The sequence below is a fragment of the Stegastes partitus genome, unplaced genomic scaffold, assembly GCF_000690725.1.
Source record: "Stegastes partitus isolate 25-593 unplaced genomic scaffold, Stegastes_partitus-1.0.2 Scaffold663, whole genome shotgun sequence".
Lineage (NCBI taxonomy): Eukaryota > Metazoa > Chordata > Actinopteri > Pomacentridae > Stegastes > Stegastes partitus.
Window position 1 is genome coordinate 283988 of NW_007578394.1, and position 18467 is coordinate 302454.

General features: G+C 41.7%; 1 protein-coding gene across 1 annotated transcript in view; it reads left to right on the top strand.

The window, feature by feature from the left end:
- pigg (phosphatidylinositol glycan anchor biosynthesis class G (EMM blood group)) overlaps positions 1–18467 on the top strand; it is a 96719-nt gene that overhangs the window by 48054 nt on the left and 30198 nt on the right. Inside the window, exons 9-10 of the mRNA XM_008290270.1 lie at positions 4927–5330; positions 9602–9793. Coding sequence (XP_008288492.1) covers positions 4927–5330; positions 9602–9793 — 596 coding nt within the window. The remainder of the gene's footprint in view (positions 1–4926; positions 5331–9601; positions 9794–18467) is intronic.

Here is an 18467-nt window from a genome sequence, read left to right on the forward strand (position 1 = left end):
TATCCTAAATACATTTGCTGAAAACTCAGACAGAAAGAATCATTGTGCAAAATTATGCAGAAATATTTTCCAACAGTGCATCGATCCACTGCTGCATTGACTCGTTTTATTTTAAGAATGCCTCCAAAAGTTATTTAATAAAGGCTATGTATTTATTGATGACAGACTCTTGCTGTAATCTGTTCTCAGATATAAAAAAACTCTGCTTTCGGAAATGCTTCTTCAAAGCAGCGTGTTCAGAACAACTAGCGTTTCAGCTTCCACACAGCGACTTATTTGTGTTGTTGGAGTGAATTTTAAATTCTTTCTGATCACTTTAAAAGCGATACATGGATTTGTTCCTGCTGCCTAGAAGCGCTCTCTTCCATCGTGCCATGTGTTGTATCCTGTTCCATAAACGGTGATGATGAATTTACAGTCGAGGCCCATCTTCAGTGCCAAAATCTTTTTAATAACCTGTGTGAGGAAATACAATTAGTGGACTCTGTGTCCTCCAAGTCATGACTGACAAACTCATTTTGATGTTGAGATTAGACAATGAAGCTGGTTTATTGTTGTACTGGAGGGTGAAATTGATGAATTTTCTGGAAGTCCTCTGATTTTACCGACAAGATTAAATCTGCTTTTGGCAGTTTGTCATCTCTTTGGACAGATTTCACCTTTCGGCTTCTTAAAGTGCGTCTAAAACGTACCTGGAGTTCCTGTCAGAAGCAGGTGCTGTAAAGTACAGTGGTCCAAATTTCCAAAGTGGAAAAAGATCAGAAATTATGGTCCGGTACAATGCCGTTATATAATCCCTGGATTCAGTTTGGATCTAAGTGCAGAGCAGAGCCTGGTTTGCGCTTGACAAACGACTGTATTTTGGGCGGCATCCAAAATGTTTAATAGAGGTATCCTGATTAGTTTCTCAGCTAGATGGAAAAACTTGAAGATTAAGCACACTTACTTACTCACTACTCCAACAAAAATGTGATTAGAATTCCAGTTGAATGAATTTTAATGACCTAAAGGTGAGTATACTTTATTTCGGGGAAGTAGCTCTATAAAGGAGGTGAACGTTTGAGAGGAGAAGACGGAGGTGTGAAACGGCAGCAATAATAAAACGGCTCTAACACCCCCGAACAAATGATTTAATTGAGTTTCTCATAACTTTTGTAAGGAGCTTACTGTAAGTCCGAAAACAATACGGGACTTTAACGAGACCCATTTTTGTACCTGAGTGAAAACCGGTAATATTTCAAATGAGAAAGCTGGAAAGCAGAAATGGTTTCTCAACTGAGTGATGGAAAGGCAGGTTCACCGGTTTGCCAGCGGATTATGATAAATCCCACACACGTGCTCGACACAGTAAAGGCTGACGCGCTTTCAAAGGCGTCACAACGGATTTATAAGTTTCATGGACTCAAACGGAGACTCCGCAATATTAACTCATGCAAAAGGTGGCACCAAAGATAATCACTCTAGCCAAAATATAACTCTATATATTAGAGAAAAAGCTCATCTGTTATGTCGTTTCAGTGCGCTTTGACAGGGCAGCGGAGCAATATCCTTCTTCAGCACATTTGGCTTCAGCTCATGTTTTGATTGATTAATGGTCGACTGTACATGTTGGCCCCGAGGATGCTAAAGAGAACATTTCTCCCATTTACGCTTTTCAAGTTCACAGAAAAGTGAGTCTGAGCTCTCTTTCGTAGTTTCAAAAGTAGCGACGGGAGTAGTGTGACTTTGGGATTTGCACGTTTTTCTTTTGCTTTGTGGTTCGGATGAGTAGGTGAGAAAATTATTACTGCTCGTATTTGTCTTTTAAATGTGTGTGGAAAGAAACTCTACAGTCGTATTATGATGCTTAGACCGACTTTAATAATCCCAGAGTGAAATTTAGGTGTTACAGCAGCATGAATGTTCAACAAAGGGGGTAAACAAAGCAAAAAGACAACAGAAAATATTAGAGTAGGGTATAAAATGAAGGTAAAATAAAAAAAAATAGTAATATTTACGCAGCGATTCAGCGATACACGATACACAAGGTAATAATTTATGATGTGTCACAATATCTGTGTAGGTAAAGAAGGAAAAATAGCCCTAAAAAGACATCCATCCATCCATTATCTATTCACCGCTTAATCCTCACTAGGGTCATGGGGGGCTGGAGTCTATCCCAGCTGACTCAGGGTGAAGGCAGGGGACACCTGGACAGGTAACCAGTCTATCACAGGGCTACACTTAGAGACAGACAACCAAGAACACTCACATTCACACCTACGGACAATTTAGAATCACCAATTAACCTCAACATGTTTTTGGACTGTGTGGGAGCCGGAGAACCCAGAGAGAACCCACGCTGCACGGGGAGAACATGCAAACTCCACGCAGAAAGATCCCAACTACCCCAGCTACCAACTGCGCCACCTTGCAGCCCTCCTAAAAAGACAAAAAGCAGGAATTATGTGTTTATTCACTGCATTCCAATTTAAATCTTGTTTCAATTACTTCTGAGTTCTAGTCAGTATTTTTCTACTTCCTGCCAAATCTGTGCAGTACCAGTACTTTTCTATCAGTATTTCTACTCATGAAAGAATCTGTGCAACACCGTTTATTTATTTGAAATAATGTTAAATCCACATCCAGAGGAATCTAGACAATCTGAAATCAAATCAAATCACGTATCAAAGGGATTCCATACATTGCTGTGTTTATTTTTTTCCACCTCTACTGTTTAATTTAAGGTTACAGCCAGAATCTGATTCGCTGAGCCTTATTTAAAGACTTGAAACTCATCCACCTACTGGAGCCTGCGCTAATTAATCTCACTTGTTTTAAGTGTAAAAAAAAACACAATTTGCCTTTTACAAGCGATAAAGTGCCGAGCTGCTTCTTGGCTGGCACCGAAACTTCCCTCGAGTCCCTCAACAGTCAGCGGTCCCGAGTCACCAGATATTATTATCCTACAAGTTTCATACAGTGAAAGCGGGGCAGGAGTATAATTTGGTCCATTCGAATGTCAGTGAATGAACGGTGACTACCTCCTCCACTCGCAGCGAGCGGAGGAGGTAGTCACTCTTTTCCACTTTTTGCTGTGGTTATTCAGTTAAATCTGATGACTAACTTGAATCACGAGCGTGCGGTATATTGCTAAGGCATGCACATTGCAAGTTAAAAAAGAAAAAAAAACTGTAAAAGTTTTGGATCGAAAGAAGAACCGGATTGAGACTTTTATCTATAGGTGCAAATACATCTGTACAAATGCAGCTTTTTATCCTTCCATTAAGCATGTATCCTATCTGCCTTGAAACCACGCCACGAGAATGCAAAGGGCTTACCCGCTGAAGGAAAACATTAGGAATCGTTGCTTTTCAGATTTCACAATTTGCCAAGCACTGGAGGAGAGAGAAAGACTAGAGCTGGGAGCAGTGGAGCTGGAAAAACATATTATAGCTCCCTTTGGGCCATGACATGTTTTATCTGAAAAACAAAGACGTTGTAGGCATACAGGACCTCGATTCTTCCTCTCAGTAATGCAGAGATGACTTTGGAGTTTTGTACACAGAATAAATGAACAGGCTGTGTTTAACCAAAGACTCCAACCTGAAATGTTTGCGGGAGACTTCAGTGGCATACAGGATTATTCATCTGGAAGACATTCATGAAAACTTGACAAAAAAAAAATGTGATTAAAGAAAGTTTCATTAAAACCAACCCAGATCCTGGTAATGAATGAAAATACATGCAGCCAAGATTTTTAGTTTGCAAACGTGGCACGGTTGAGAGGTATTTTTTTTTCTTCTGTTTTTGGCCTCAACTGCCAGAACCAAATATTTAACTTTGCAGCATGTTGTAAAAAAAAAGTCAACAGGGATGTGTTTGAAAGCTGGCCACAATAAAAACCTGTAGTTTTTAAAGGGGAGAAGCGGTTCTGAAGCAGCTCCGTCCCACTGTGAAACCACCGCTGTAGCCCGCGGGTGCTCAGTGTAGCAGCTCAGCTTCTCTTTGTTATGAAGGTGAACGCGGGCTAAGATGCATGTCTGTTGATCATCGCTCTGAAATATTGCCGCTGAGCTAAGAGGTTGGCTGAACTCCGTTTGAACTTGCTCCGCACTGACTAAAATAATTTGCATACAAGTATGCAATTGGACAAACACCAATCTTAAAAATGGGATGGAAGCATCCAAAAGAGACGGATCGCAATTTATGAATGACGGCTCATGGTCACTGTCTGCAGTGCCAAGACAGTAAATGTGCATCATGGAGCAACATGTCATGAATAATGTCGTGTTTTACCCCCCAAAAATCAGCTTCCTATTCATTAGAAACAGCAGTGGGGAGAAGTGTATGTAGAATGTAAATGTGAGCGGCATATGCATCAGTAGGCGCAATTTTCTTTTTTGGTCTGCATGAGTAGAGCAGATATATAAGTGGCTGCAAATGTTATTATGAAGTGCATGGGTCATTTAATGAGTGTCAAGAGATGAGATTTTCAATATCGAAGTACATCGCTATGAATCACCAAAGCAGTAGTTTGATCCAGTTAATTATCCCACTGAGAATGATGATGCCACCGCACAGAGGTGGGCGAGGTGAAAGTAGGTTGAGTGTGTAGTCGGGGATGTGTGGTTGTGGTTAGCCTCGTCTGAACTGCATCGGATTAAAATGAATCTGACAGATTTGAGGTGCAGAAAACTTCCGTCAATGTGTTAGCTTCGACTGCTAACATTGTGTCATGTCTTTCTTTGGACGAGACCAGTTTGTCTGCAACATAACATGAAAATCTAGTCTTTGATTTGTGAGACGCCCGGCTGAGAAAGAGATGAACAGAAACCTACATTTTCGTCAGAAGTAAACATGCGTCTCTTGCTGTGCAGCTTTGGGACATTTGTTCACTGTTTGCTCTAAACCTTCTGTTTCTAACACGCTGTTCTTCCCTCATAGTCTCCACTGAGGAGCAGCGGCGGCGAGTGGTCGCTGTCGGAGCTGGATGTTTTGCTGCTCGCCGGCACCGTCGGCCACACGCTCAGCTTGGCGGCCAGCAGCTTCGTAGAGGAGGAGCACCAAACCTGGTACTTCCTGCTCAACACGCTCTGCCTCGCCGTCTTCCAGGACGTCTGCCGCAAGTACTTCAGAGAGAAGAGAGGCTCTGGAGAAGAAGAGGAGCACCTTCTCCCTTCCAAAGACAGTCACGCCTCTGATCACCCCAAAGCTGAGATGTACTCAGAGAAGTGGCTGGCGTTGGCCACGCCACCCTTCACTCTGGTCTGCTGCAGGCTGCTGCGATCCCTCAACCAGACAGGGGTGCAGTGGGCTCATCTTCCTGACGTCGGACACTGGCTGAACAGGTTGGGTTTACAGATTGTCTAATAATGTTCAATACACATTCAGATGCAGACGCCATAAACATTCTAGAGCTGCAGAGATTCACATAGGCTCATATTACAGTCGTCCTCACATGTATTCATAGCCTCCCATTAAAGAAGGAAAACAACAGCTTCAGTCACTGAAATAAGTTGAAACTGACAAAAGTAATAGTAAGTAAAAAATTTATGAAAATCATGACATTGCTTTGGAATTGTGGTTCAACAGAAGTATATATAAAAAAAAACAACAACAAGCAAACAAGCATGATGGGACCCGTAAACTCACATTTAGTTGAACAACCATTTGAGCCAATCACTGCAATCAAGTGTTTTCTGTAACGCTCAGTCAGACTTCTGCACCTGTTGACAGGTGTTTGGATTTCACTGCTCATCAGCAAAGTGCTCTAATTTGTCTAGGACATGTTTTTTATTTATTTTTTTAAATTATTCTTTTCAACCACAACTCAAAAGCAACATCTTATTTCACTAAATTATAGTTTAGCAAATTTTTATTTATTATTACTTTTTCAGTTTCTAGTTATTTGAGTGACTATTGTGAATTTTGCCTTTTCTTTAATGGAAGGGTATGACTGTATATACTCAAAAACACAGACAATATTTAGAAAAGTAGTTTTTTTTTTAGCTCTGGATGTCACTTTACATGACAGTGGTGTCGCCATCAGTGCCCTCCTGCTCCCCCCACAGTCAGCCTCATGGCCCCAGGCTGTGAGCAAGCTGGGAGCTGCTACCATTCATAGTGAATTCTTATTTTACCAAAAGGTTTCTTCTGGCTGGAAATTAAATCAACAAGTGCCAGTACAGTAAAATGCCAAGACAGCAAAGCATTAATTTAGCGATGTCAATGCTGAATTTTAACCATTTCTACTATCGTGTCCAAAATTATTTATAGCCTTGAAATTGTTACAACTGTTCAGGAAAATGCAGTTTCTGTACCATTCCACATGGTCCTGGTAATTCCTAGAGTGTTATACATTGAGAACAACAGGTGCAGGAGTTCTCCAGTAAGTTTCTAGTCCGGTAGAAATCATGGCTAAAACCAGAGAGCTTAGTGAGCGTGTTATTAAGGTGCAACTTTTTCCTGAGAGAAAGCTGCATGTTGTGGATGCTCACAAGAAGAGTAAAAGCTGTAACGCCATATCCAAGAGTTTTTAAGTGCCAGTGGCCACAGTTAAAGCATCATAATAAAGTACAAGGAGTTCAACACTGTGAAACAGCTGAAAGGGTGTGGTAGGATGCCAAAATTGACCCCGTCGTTGCCAAGACCGATAGTGTGAGAGGCCAAGAAGAGTTCCGGGATCATCACCAAGACCAAGAGCTGCTGAATCTGAGCACTTCTGGAACCAACATCTATAGCAGACACTCCAGCAGACACCGAACAAAGCTGGTCTCCACGGACACGCACCAAGGAAAAGACAACAAAGCCCACGTGGACAAAGAAGAGAGCTTTTGGTCATCGGGTCTGTGGTGGGATGAGTCAAAGATGGAGTTGTTCAGAAACATGAAGGTGACTTTTCTTTAGTGGAAAGAAAGGAGACGCATGCAACAACAAAAATACCAACTGCAAACTCGGTGTTGGGAATGTAATGCCTTGTGGGTGTTTTTCAGCCAATTGGCCAGACAGCCTTGTCAAAGTAAACAGCATCATGACGAAAGAGGACGACATTGTGATTCTGGAGGAAAACATCGGGCGGTCTGCAGACAAACTTGTCCTTGGGCAGCATCGGAGCTTCCAACACGATCTGAAACATACAGTCAAAGTGGTGACGGAATGGTTAACAGCAAACAACATCAAACTTCTATTTTTTTTTAGCAAGAATGAAAAAACTAAATGTAGAAATAGTTTAAATTTTTATGTCCAACCTGAAGTAACTTTTGGTCAAATGGAAATTCGCTGTGGGTCAAAAGTTGGCTTTTTAAAGGCAGTGTATTGAGCTGTAAACACTATCACTGACTTGTTATCACTTTATAAAGCTGATGTGTTTGCAAGTTACTGCCTGTTTCCACATTTGGCCCACACAGAGCAACATTAACATGCATTTGGAGTCGTGTTTCTGGCCATTTAATGATCTTTTTATTGTTTTTTTTTAGCTCAGCTTTGGTCTCCTCCAACGAGTTATCTGGCTCTTTAGCTGCTAAATGCTCAAACACTTGTTGGTGCTGAGCAGGTAGTGGGTTCATCAGAGCTGTCTGACTGATCCAACGAGTAAAGTTACATGATGTAAAACCGAAACACTGATCTAAAAGATGCTAACAAAACTCCAGACAGCTGCGGGAAATCGTGGGGGTTCAGTTGGTTACAAGTGACGGCTTTGATCTCACACAGACATCTTTTCCGCTGTTAACACATGAATATGGATTTGGGCATCTTTAACTCGGGGAGGCGACTGATGCTCCCTCGGCTAGCCTTCTGCTGGCTCTTGGCTCGTGAACAGGGATTGTTTTACAAGGCAACAAAGCGAAGATAGAGCGTTAGCAGCAACAACTACTTGGTTGATTCAGAATTATCTTGGCAGCGTTTTGATTCCTAAGATGTTCCTCATGGGAGAGACACACAACGCTATGAAATAGCAAAAAAAGATGGAGTGGTGCGTCTCCCGCTTTAGTTTTCTATTAATCAACACGACAGAGCTGGATGCTTAAAGTGATAATCCTGAAGTTCTGAAGTGCATCTAAAAATCTGTTAAATGCACACACAGAAATTCCTCCGAGTGCGCCGACTTCTATCCCTTCTTGCTCGACACAAAGTTTACAATTTTATCCTCGCTGCTGCTACGGCTCCACAACACCAGCATGCTGTTTGTTCTGACAACCGATATGTAATGTGGGGTTGTAATGAACACGGGGCTGCCAGCGGAGCGGAGGACTATTAGTCTTGCGTTATAGTGTGTAGTATATTTGTCTTTTTTTTTTTTTTGTACGTGGATATGTGGCAACATGAAGGTGACAGGATATAACAAGAACTCATTTTCAACCCCAGCTACACACGAGGGCGAGAGGCAAGAAAAAAAACGTGTGGTAAACTCCAAGGGTTCAGGACGAATCCAGCAGAATTAAAGGCTTCTTTCGCTGTTTGAGGGCAGAAGTTGAAAAGTCACATGGGGAAAAATTCATTTTAAAAAGGCAGAGATACAAAGACAATGCACTCAGTAGACTGGAATGCGATGCAGCCACAAGATTTTCAGTCTTCATTTGTCTCCCCGCCTACACAGAAGAGTAACAGATCAATGCAACAAGTTCACTGCTGTTCTCTGGGGAAGATTGAAAGCTATGGGAAATATAGGATGTCGCCCACTGTAGTAGACATAGTGAGAGTGGCTGAGTAAAATATATATATATATATAGAGAGAGAGGGAAATTACACTAAACAGTGATTTGGTCATTTAAAAGAAGGTATAGAGTGGAAACACAAGGCTTTTCTTGTGACACTGAAAACATTTTAAATGTGTTTTTCTGCCTGACAAGTTGACAGGACCTTCCACTTAGCATTTTTTTTTTTTTTTTAAGATTCAAGAAGGGAAAATAGCCTTCTGTGATTGCTCAGACTGTAGGAAAACTGTGATTTCTCCGTAAGACTGTGACTGTTTCAGAGCCATTAATATTCTAACAACAGCACGGGGCAGGGGGATTATAGTTTGTTCTTTAACATGCATCACATTGTGGAATAGAGATGTGGGTTCTGACCTTTTCCCTGTCCGGTGTTGCCCTTTCTTCCTACCTGCGCTGGCTGTTGCTTGGATAATGAGATCTAGGTTGCTTTATGCCTCATCTTGTCTCAAAATACCCAACTTCCACCGCTGTCTGATCCAGCCAATGGCTAAATGCACAGCTTCTATTCAACTTTGATATGTCCTTTGAGGTCTTATTATTTCCTGTCTGTGTTCAGTGTGGCGTAATTTCAGACTGTATTGCCTTAAATCCAGTGAACAATTGAAGATCCGTGCCTTTTTAAAATTTAAACTGATGCTGGAGGATATGACTGACAGTGTTTCATCTCATCTCTGTTGCTCAGTAAATACTCAACGTTGGTGTTCAACCTTTCTTTTTTTTTGATTGATTAAACCGAGCATATCTTTGCTCATCCTATATTTAGATTTAAGTCAAGCAGTTTGTGAAATTGCTGTACATAAACATGATAAACGTGAATGAATTTCAGCTTGTAAATCCAAAAGAACCTCTTTGTGTTGGATTGCAGGGTGCGTTTTTTCACCCCATGCCTGTTTGTTTCTTTCCAGCTCCGAACACAGGATGGTCCTCTCCCTGCTGTCAGCATTCTGTTTGGTTCTTATCTACCTTCTGGTTCAAAGACGTTGCTCGTGGGTCTCCAAGGTTGCCCTCGCCCTCGGACTTCTGGGTGTCTACAGCTACCGGGCAGCTGTCGGCAATGTCTTGTTTCCCTGGCAACACGCTGGCCGAACTACGTCCAAGTAAGTTTTTTTTTGTGTCTCTATAATCTCATTTAACGTAACGGTTGGCAAACTGCGCTCCCCGGATGCTTGCGTGATTTAAAGTTGTCATGCAGACGAGCGTGCAGGTTGTGATGCTGCATGAGACAAACACTCGACAAACATGATGAACTGCTTTTTTTCTTTGCTTTACATCTACCTACAGTAAATCTCCGTGACCCAGTGTCCCTTCAAGTGCTAAAAAACGTCTTCCAGTGTCCTAAATTAAATTAATTGCATCGGAAGGGTGCATCAACCAATCTATGGTTGTTGATTTAAATTGGCAGCCAGTATGAAGTATCGACAGGTCTTCTCTCCTCCGACACATCCCCACCCAGCTCTCCGGTCTTCTGCAACCGATGAAACCATTTTCACAACACAGAGCAGTAAGCCAGCTAATCAGAGCACTAAGTATAGAAGAAACATACAGCCATGCACGATACTGGAATCACTTTTCTACTAAGTTTTGCAAATTAGCTTTTCATTTGGCTCGAAAATGAGCTGTCTTTAGCTTTCATGACTGAAATACAAAACCCCGCTTTTCTCCTTTCTCTGCTTTTTGTGCAGTAAAAGGTCTCAAGATGTGCAAAATACAGTACACGAAGCAAAGTTCACATTTGTGCTTTTTGAGTAAAGTGTCTCAACAACTATTGAATGAATTGCCGTGAAATTTGTTGTAGACATTCGGGCTTGAGTATGTAATTTATTCCAGAGGCGTTTTTTTTGTTGTGTTTGTTGAAAGTCTCTTTACTTCCAAGCAGCAATCAATAAATCAGCTGCTGTGATAATAAAAGGAAAAATATCTCTTATCTGTGGCAGCCACAGGCCTGTAAAAGCCTGCCCAATCATTGTATTTGGTTCACATGAGATGATTTAATGGTCTTCCTACCTGTCTTAAGTACACACCTGTCCACCTGCACTCCAGCCTTGCACTCATTGTCTGTCGCATGAGACTTCCACAAGGCGAGGTGGACGCATTACTAGAGCAGCTCGTACAGGAATGGCTGAGTGCAGGTAGACTGTACAGTTTCACTTGAACTTACAACATTCTGCTTTAATAACAGGCTGGATAATTGCATCCGTTTGTATTTGTGCGTCTTTTAGTGGAGTGTGTCGTCCTCCAGATAGGTCCTCTAGATAGGTTTACATGTATCTGTGTACGTTTGTGAACAAAAGTTTACATACACTTATAAAGGCCAAGTATGTCATGGTAGTCTTGAGTGTCCAATGACCCCTATAACTCCTAGTTGTCTGTGATTAAAGCACTGAACTCTCACAAACAATCATGCATTTTGTTTGACTGGGATAGACTCCAGTCCCCCCGGTGACTCTAGTGAGGATTAAGCTGTGTATAGATAATGGACGGATGGATATTATAGGTCTTCTTGAACTATGACAAGATCTACTGGTTCAAAAATATACTAACAGCAGAGCTAATATTTAGTTAAATGTCTCTCGGCCCTTTTCACCTCAGGTGCTTTTGGTTTCCGTCCACAAGCTTCCGGCTGTATCTTTGACAGGATTATTGCTTTTCAGCTAAACTTGTTGGTTTTCTGACGAAGACTAACAGTCCACAAGTTCTCAGTGATGTTTAGATCAGGACTTTGGGAAAACCAGTCGAAACCCCTGATTGTAGTCAGATTTAAACATTTCTTTACCACTTTTGATATGTGTTTGGGGTCATTGTCTTTTTGGAACACTCAACTGCATCCAATACCGAACCTTCTGTTGATGATTTTATGTTTTCCTGAAGAACGTGGAAGTAATCCACATTCTTAATTATCCCATTTATTTGTGTAAAGCACTACTTCTACTGGCAGCATAATACTGCCACCACCATGCTTGATGGTAGGTTTTGGCGTCTGGAGTTGAAGGCCTCACCTTCTCTCCTCCAAACATTTTTGTAGACATTATGGCCAAATAGCTCTCAGAACTTTCTTACAGAAGCCCCTGTCCTCCTGATCATGGCGGTGACACAAGTGACCATGTACTTTATACTTACAAATAGCTATTTGCCAGGTTTGATTTTGGGATCTGTAGCTGCTGTAAAAGGTCTCCAAGTGACTCCTGACTTGCTCAAATCAATCATTAGCTTCTTCAGATCTGTGCTGAGCTCCTCAGACTTTCTCACTGTAATGTTTGTGGCTGATTCTAATGAGTGGATCAAATGGGCCCTATTTAAATTGGCTCAAAGAATTCAGCAGCTGTAGTCAATCGTAATCACAAGAATTTAAGAGGTCATGCTACTGAGAAAATGTGATTAATACAGCTTTCTACATCACCAAAACGGATTGTTCAAGTTACTGTCTATGTATTTTTGGCCCAGCAGATTCTGTCATATTCCCAGAAGACCTATAGTACATCTGTGGAAGAATTAAGAGTCGTAGGAGTCATTGTAAACTCAAGACTGCCACGATGTACATGGTCTTTACAAATGTATATAAACTTGTTGTGACAGTTATATATGTTCACCATCTACCTGCGTTGTAGTCTACTTTGGTGCCATTTGATGGTAATTTTTTTATGTTCATCTATACTGACTTTAAACAGGACGCTTTGGAAATGTGGTGATGCAGCCTATTTGTGTGTTTTTATACATGTACATATTCAATGCACTGCTTCTTCTCCACACCACGACTCTCTCTCATGGATTAGTCCTCCAGCTGTACTCAGACGGTAGCTGCCTACTGTAACTTTAATGTTTCCCACTGGATGAATTGTAATCCCCCTACCCGGCTAGTTAATGCTGTATTTATGACCAAATACTTGCAAAACTACAATACCACCGACCTCACTTGTGCCCTGAGTTCGGCACTAATTAGTCCGCTTATACATTAATGTAACATCATAAATTTGTAACTTAACATGAACTGGAGAAAACCCATGTGCATGAAAATGTGAGCGAGTGCAGAAACACTTAATATCAGATGATGTGGAGCCGATCGGGCTCACATTGGATCAGAGCGTGAATGTGTAAATGTGGTCTCTTTGGCGTAAGAAGAAATCTGTCTACCCCAAAAGTTCAGGGGTCACCTAACCGTCCTTGTACGAGTCAAGCTATGAAAGCTGTTTGTAGTATCAGTGGAAAATAAAGTCCTTACAGCCGCATTGTTTGCTTGACAAGGGGGTCATATTTGTTGACAAGTCAGCCAGGCGCGTCTAACTAATTTCCATATCGAGATCGAATCAAACTGCAGGCACAGCTTAGATAAAAAAAAAACTCACGATTCAAAGCATTTGTATTGAAACAGAAAAGGATGCAAAGCTTCAGCATCAAGGAATTTTGCCACCGACCGCGGCTGCCTAATAAGGACGGTGATTTTCCCGGCTTTCTTATCTCGCTTCTTAAAACGGTCCTCAGTTTCCCTTCGCTATCATTAAAAGATAAATCTCGAGAGGAGTTTGGACGTCTTAAACCTGCAAATGCATTGAAACCCTTCTGGTGTGTCCCCGAGGGGAAGAGTCTCCCCTCCCAGACCCTCACATCCTAATCAAGCATACTAGGTGCATAATCATGTTCATTTTACACAGGCGGTGATAAAGCAGTTCATCCGGTGCCAACCCTTCAGTGCCCTGCGCGTTTAGGATATTTTGTATGTCCTTGAACTCAGGCTGCATAATGAAGAATCATGTTAATGCGGGCCTTAAAACGCATTATCACTCTTGCAGACGGACGCCTCAGTACATTGTGTCTTATAATTTAGCAGGGTCTATGTATAATAGTTGTTGTTAGCATTGACCAAAAAATAAAATAAATTGAGAGTCGTGCAGAACCTAAGTGTTGTAATTTTTCATTCTGCAGACTGGAGCTTGGCACAGAGGTATCCGCTACTAACCCCTGTCAGGAAATAATGAGTGTTCAGGAGTGCACACGATTCTCCTGTCTAGTTTTCCTGACCTCCCTTCATCTAGCACCAGAACCTGGCCTTCCCTAACCTTTCCTGTTCTCCTTGGCAGTCTCTCCTACCTGCTCACCTAATTAAAAGCTCAACCTCTCACCCTTTACCCGCACAAAGACACCTGACTGAAGCCATGTAGGGACTCGGGGCTCCTTTTGACGAACTTTATGATTGACGGGGTTGACGGTTGACCCGGTCCTTCAGCTTTTCCTTCAGACCTCAGCGCATTGATCTTTACAGTGCTCCGCCTGGAGGGTTTATTTTAGATTTAGTTCACATTCTCGGCCTAAGCTCCTTACAGAGACAAACTTTAGTCTTGGGATTTATGGTAATAACAACGCCGTCTATCTCAGGTGCTGCAATTTGATCGGCCGGTAAGAAGAAGCTATATTTGTGCAGTTATTCTAAAATAGTGCTGTTTATTCGTGCTGTACTTCCAATGGTTGTGCTGTAGGAGTCAAATAATTTCCCCTGGGTCTCATTTGTTTGTTTTGGTGTTTTTGAACAACATCTAGTCAAATTTCTGGTAATTTTAGACGCAGCATCAGAACAGTTTCTGAAATTAAAAAAGACAGACATGTTTTCACTTGTAATGCGGAGGTAAGAAGGAACAACTTTGTCTAATGACCCTTTTTAAAGTTTCGGTCTCCTCGGTTTACTGTTTCTTTGTGTTTTATCAGAGTAAACCCCCCTGACACCTCCCCTGGCTTCCCTCCTCGCCTTCCCTTTGTGCCAAATGCCTAATTGCGCCGTTGCATCTTTCAAAACGGCTAATGGGGTTGAAAACAGGCAACGCTGCTCGCTTTAAAGGGTCTCAAAGAGTTAGGTGTATTGATGTCACTGTGGATAGAGTTTGTCTTCTTCTTTCTGTTGTTTTTTTTTTTTCCTCCTCTCCCTCTCGTGCACACACTTCTTTATGGCATCATCAGAAAACAACCTAAAAATAGACAGTCAGCGACATAGTTTGTGTTAACTGGATATTGAGACGACGACGACGATTCCAAGCTCAAAAAACAGGATCCAAAAAGGCAAAATAAAAGATGAAGCTCAAAGAGTTGCTCCTGTAGGAAGTAGCTCGACATCAAAGCAGCCGGCTGAGGGCCAGACCTGTCTGAGCCGGTATACATCATATCCAAAGTTTATCTCAGGTTCCGTCCCTGTCCTCTGCGTTTATGGCACGTTTTGGACCAAACATTTACCCACGAGAAACGTTTACAGCGTTCGTTGGTGTGTGTGTGTGCGTTTTTGCGCTTCACACCTGACCCATTTTATCATGTGCTGCCTGGGCTAGAAAGGCAGTTGTTGTGCGGTTTCCCAATTTAAAAATATTCATGCATACCGATCCCGCTTAAAAATGGAAATGTATTCAAACTCGTCTCAAAACACCTGTGAACCCCTGCCACACACACACACACTAACACACACACACAAACAGAATTCAGTTTGGGGTTTTATTACCCAAGAGGTAAACTATTTAATGACCCTGTTTCAAAGTCAGTTCTGTGTCACTACAATATATCAGCGGTCACATTTAACAAATTATGATCCTCCGCTGACTGACGGAGCGTCGTACGGGAAGCTGCTCTTGTTGTACTCTGTCTTTCTAAATGATGCGACTGTTTCAGCAAAAAAAAATAAAGAAAGAAAATGGAGATTTATAATCCAAACGTAAAGCTGGAGAGAGAAAAAAAAGACATCACCACAGGCTGCCAGCAAAGCAGCTATCGATCCGGTGGCTTGTTGTGTAATTAGATGTTTTGTCTGTAACCATTGTTTTAAAGTCCTCCACATTAGTCCCGGTGGCGTTTTAACAGTCGCCACTTCGACATGCTCAGCTTTATCCCACAGAAAGACCCGGGCTCAGACAAAGTGGGCCGACCCCGCTCGTTGTCAGGCGTCTGTTCCAAAGCTTTCCTCTGGCACTGAATTACTTGTTTTGGCTGATTTACTGTAAGCGTTAGCCTGATGCAGGTGATTGATGAAGGGGATATACCAAACATGTTAAGGGGATTGGACACAGTCTTACCTTTTCTTATTCACTTGCTGGAGCGCCAGTGCTTGTTTCCAAGGTAACATGAAATCCAGAGAGCTCTGCGGCGTTGACAAGCTACTATTTTCTGTCCACCGTTACTGCTATTAACATTACAAAACGCAGCAAATAAGGTGAGATTGATTGGGCCGGACACGCCTCCTCATCAAGGGATGTGGCGGAATCCCAGAGGCTTCAAAATCTTCAAAAATCTGACGTTTTTTTCTCTCTGTAACATTAAATATTCATGACTAAATAGAAAACAATCAAAGTTTTAAGTAGGAAAATTCTGTTGGGTTTTATTTATGACAAGTTTGTTACACAGCTTCTGTGTGGGTTTGATCACGTTTGATTGGCAGCGGCCTGGAAACATAAATGAACAATCTCGCTGAGGTCCTTTGGATTCAAACATTGCTCAGTTTTAATTGTTGCATGGAAATACAGGGATATATTCCTCACAGTGCAGTTTGTCACGTCGTGTGGCGCTGCAGCCGGGTTTTGATTTCACAAAATGATGCCGATCGATAACTCTCCGTTTACTTGTTCATTACAGAGCAGTGAACTATTTAGTTTCTCTTGTAAAGGAGCGATTTTCTGACATTGCCTCTGACTGTGGAGCCAGGTTTCACTTCCAACTCATCATACGCTGCCAGTTTGTCAGGACCTCTTGGCGTTACGCTGGAATGCACTCACTACCTTTTAGCATCATTTTTCAAGGCGCGGAGTTGTTCGATAGACCTATAAAACCCCCTGAATGTCAGAAATAGACGAGACAGATGTTCTCTGTTGGTGGCGGCGCTGTCGCTCCTTTACAGGTAACGAGAAGTTTGCCTCTAATGTTGTAAAAGAAAGATGTATTTTAACCCAAATTACAATCTTTTCCTGGCCTTAACCCTCTGAACTCCAAGCAGTGTGTCTGAGCGTTTTTATGCTCTCGTCACATTTTTACTCACTGTGCACTCATTCATCACTGCGATAAAAAAAAAGTCCTGCACCTCTATGGAAGAAGCACAACTGTGGCTACAAAAAGAGAGAACTCAGAGAAGTCTTTTGTGCTGTAGAACAAAGTTATAATGCCATAAATCATAAAGAAGCATAAAACAAAACTTCTTTGATTATGCCCTCAGGTGTGTGACCAGTACTAGAACAAGAAATTCTGGCTCCACGTATAATAGAAACTGTACTATTTAAATTAAGCATTTTTCACTCTACTCTGCACGTCAACTCTATAAAAATGCGTCACCATGCCGGATATATCTTCCAACAACCTGTTGACATCCTGCTCCTCTGCATACTATCCTCTGTGTAAACTCAACCTGTGGTTCACTCAAATTTTCTCTGAGTTTTTGTCACGTGGTTGTTGGTCACAGCTGATTCAGTCATGGCTTCTTAGTTTTGCAGAGGAGCACAGAATTTTTTGTTTTTTTACAGCATCAGGGGCAACAGTTTATTTTATTTTTTGCCAATCTTTAAATGAGACATGTAAAGGAAAATGTCACCATTTTGGGCTTAAATCTGATAAATTTTCCAACCGAACCACATTTCACGCTTCATTAGTTGAAGAAATGTCAGAAAGTTGAAAACCAGGCGATTCTTTCTGTTTTTGTAGTTTCTGTCACTGATAAAATGTGGGATTTTGCCAAGTTTTGTAGAAGAAATAATATGTCTTTCAAACCTGCTGGTGGGTTGTTGGGGGTTCAGAGGTTCAACCAAGTAAAAGGAAAGTCAACAGTGAGTGAAGATTAGCCACAAAACCAAACAAAGTGAGAAAATAAGGGTTCAAACTGGGACAGAGGTGAGACTCCACCTCTTCAACCTCCATGTGAAGCTCTTTAGAAGTGAAAACCTCCAATACGTCCGTTCAATATTGATGCACCGACGCCAAAGGACATCTTGCACATATCTCTAACGTCAGTTTTTGGCGTCCTGGGAATCATAACTGGTTGAACTGTCTCCTGTGACGTCACAGTGAGAAGATCACAGACAGAAACTATTGATTGAAACCGTTAAAACTTTGGCAGAAAATAGTGTCTCCATGTAAGACCCCATTCCTCAGAGCAAGACGCTGACTCAGAAAATGTCATTTGATCAATATCTTAAACAATATTAAGTTATGATAATGTTTTTAGTAACAAAGTGATGCCAGAGTGAATCAGTGGATGAGCAACGCTACTTTCACCTGACAAGATAAACTTTAATGCGCGCTGATTAATGAATACGTTCAGGCTGCAGAATTACTGCACCTGCTTTAATGAACGTTTAATGCCTTATTAATCTTACAGTGACCCTCTCTCTGGAAAGACTTACGATATCTGTGGTCTTTCCAACTGGAGTTGTCTCGAGTAATATCAACAAATAATGCCAGAAGCAACAGAATGCACTCTTAGCAATGTTCTTTATGATGAATGTGCTCCTCCGGAAGACGCAGCTCAACAACTGCTTCAGCCTCTTCTTCTTTTTTTTATTGTTCTGGAATAAAGCCGAATTCCTGTGGACTTTGTCTTTGCTCGGTGGTCTGAAATACAGCATGTCAAAGGGCCAATGGAGGACTTTTATAGACCCCTCAATATAAAATGACAATATTAATAGAACTGATGGTCACTACTAAAGACTTAACGGTTCTCTGTGGCATGTTAGCCACTCATCCTTCCTCCCTTTATGCTTTATCACCAACCAGGAAGGTTCTGCACACGAGAGCCATCAAAAAATAATGAATTTGCCGTTTTAA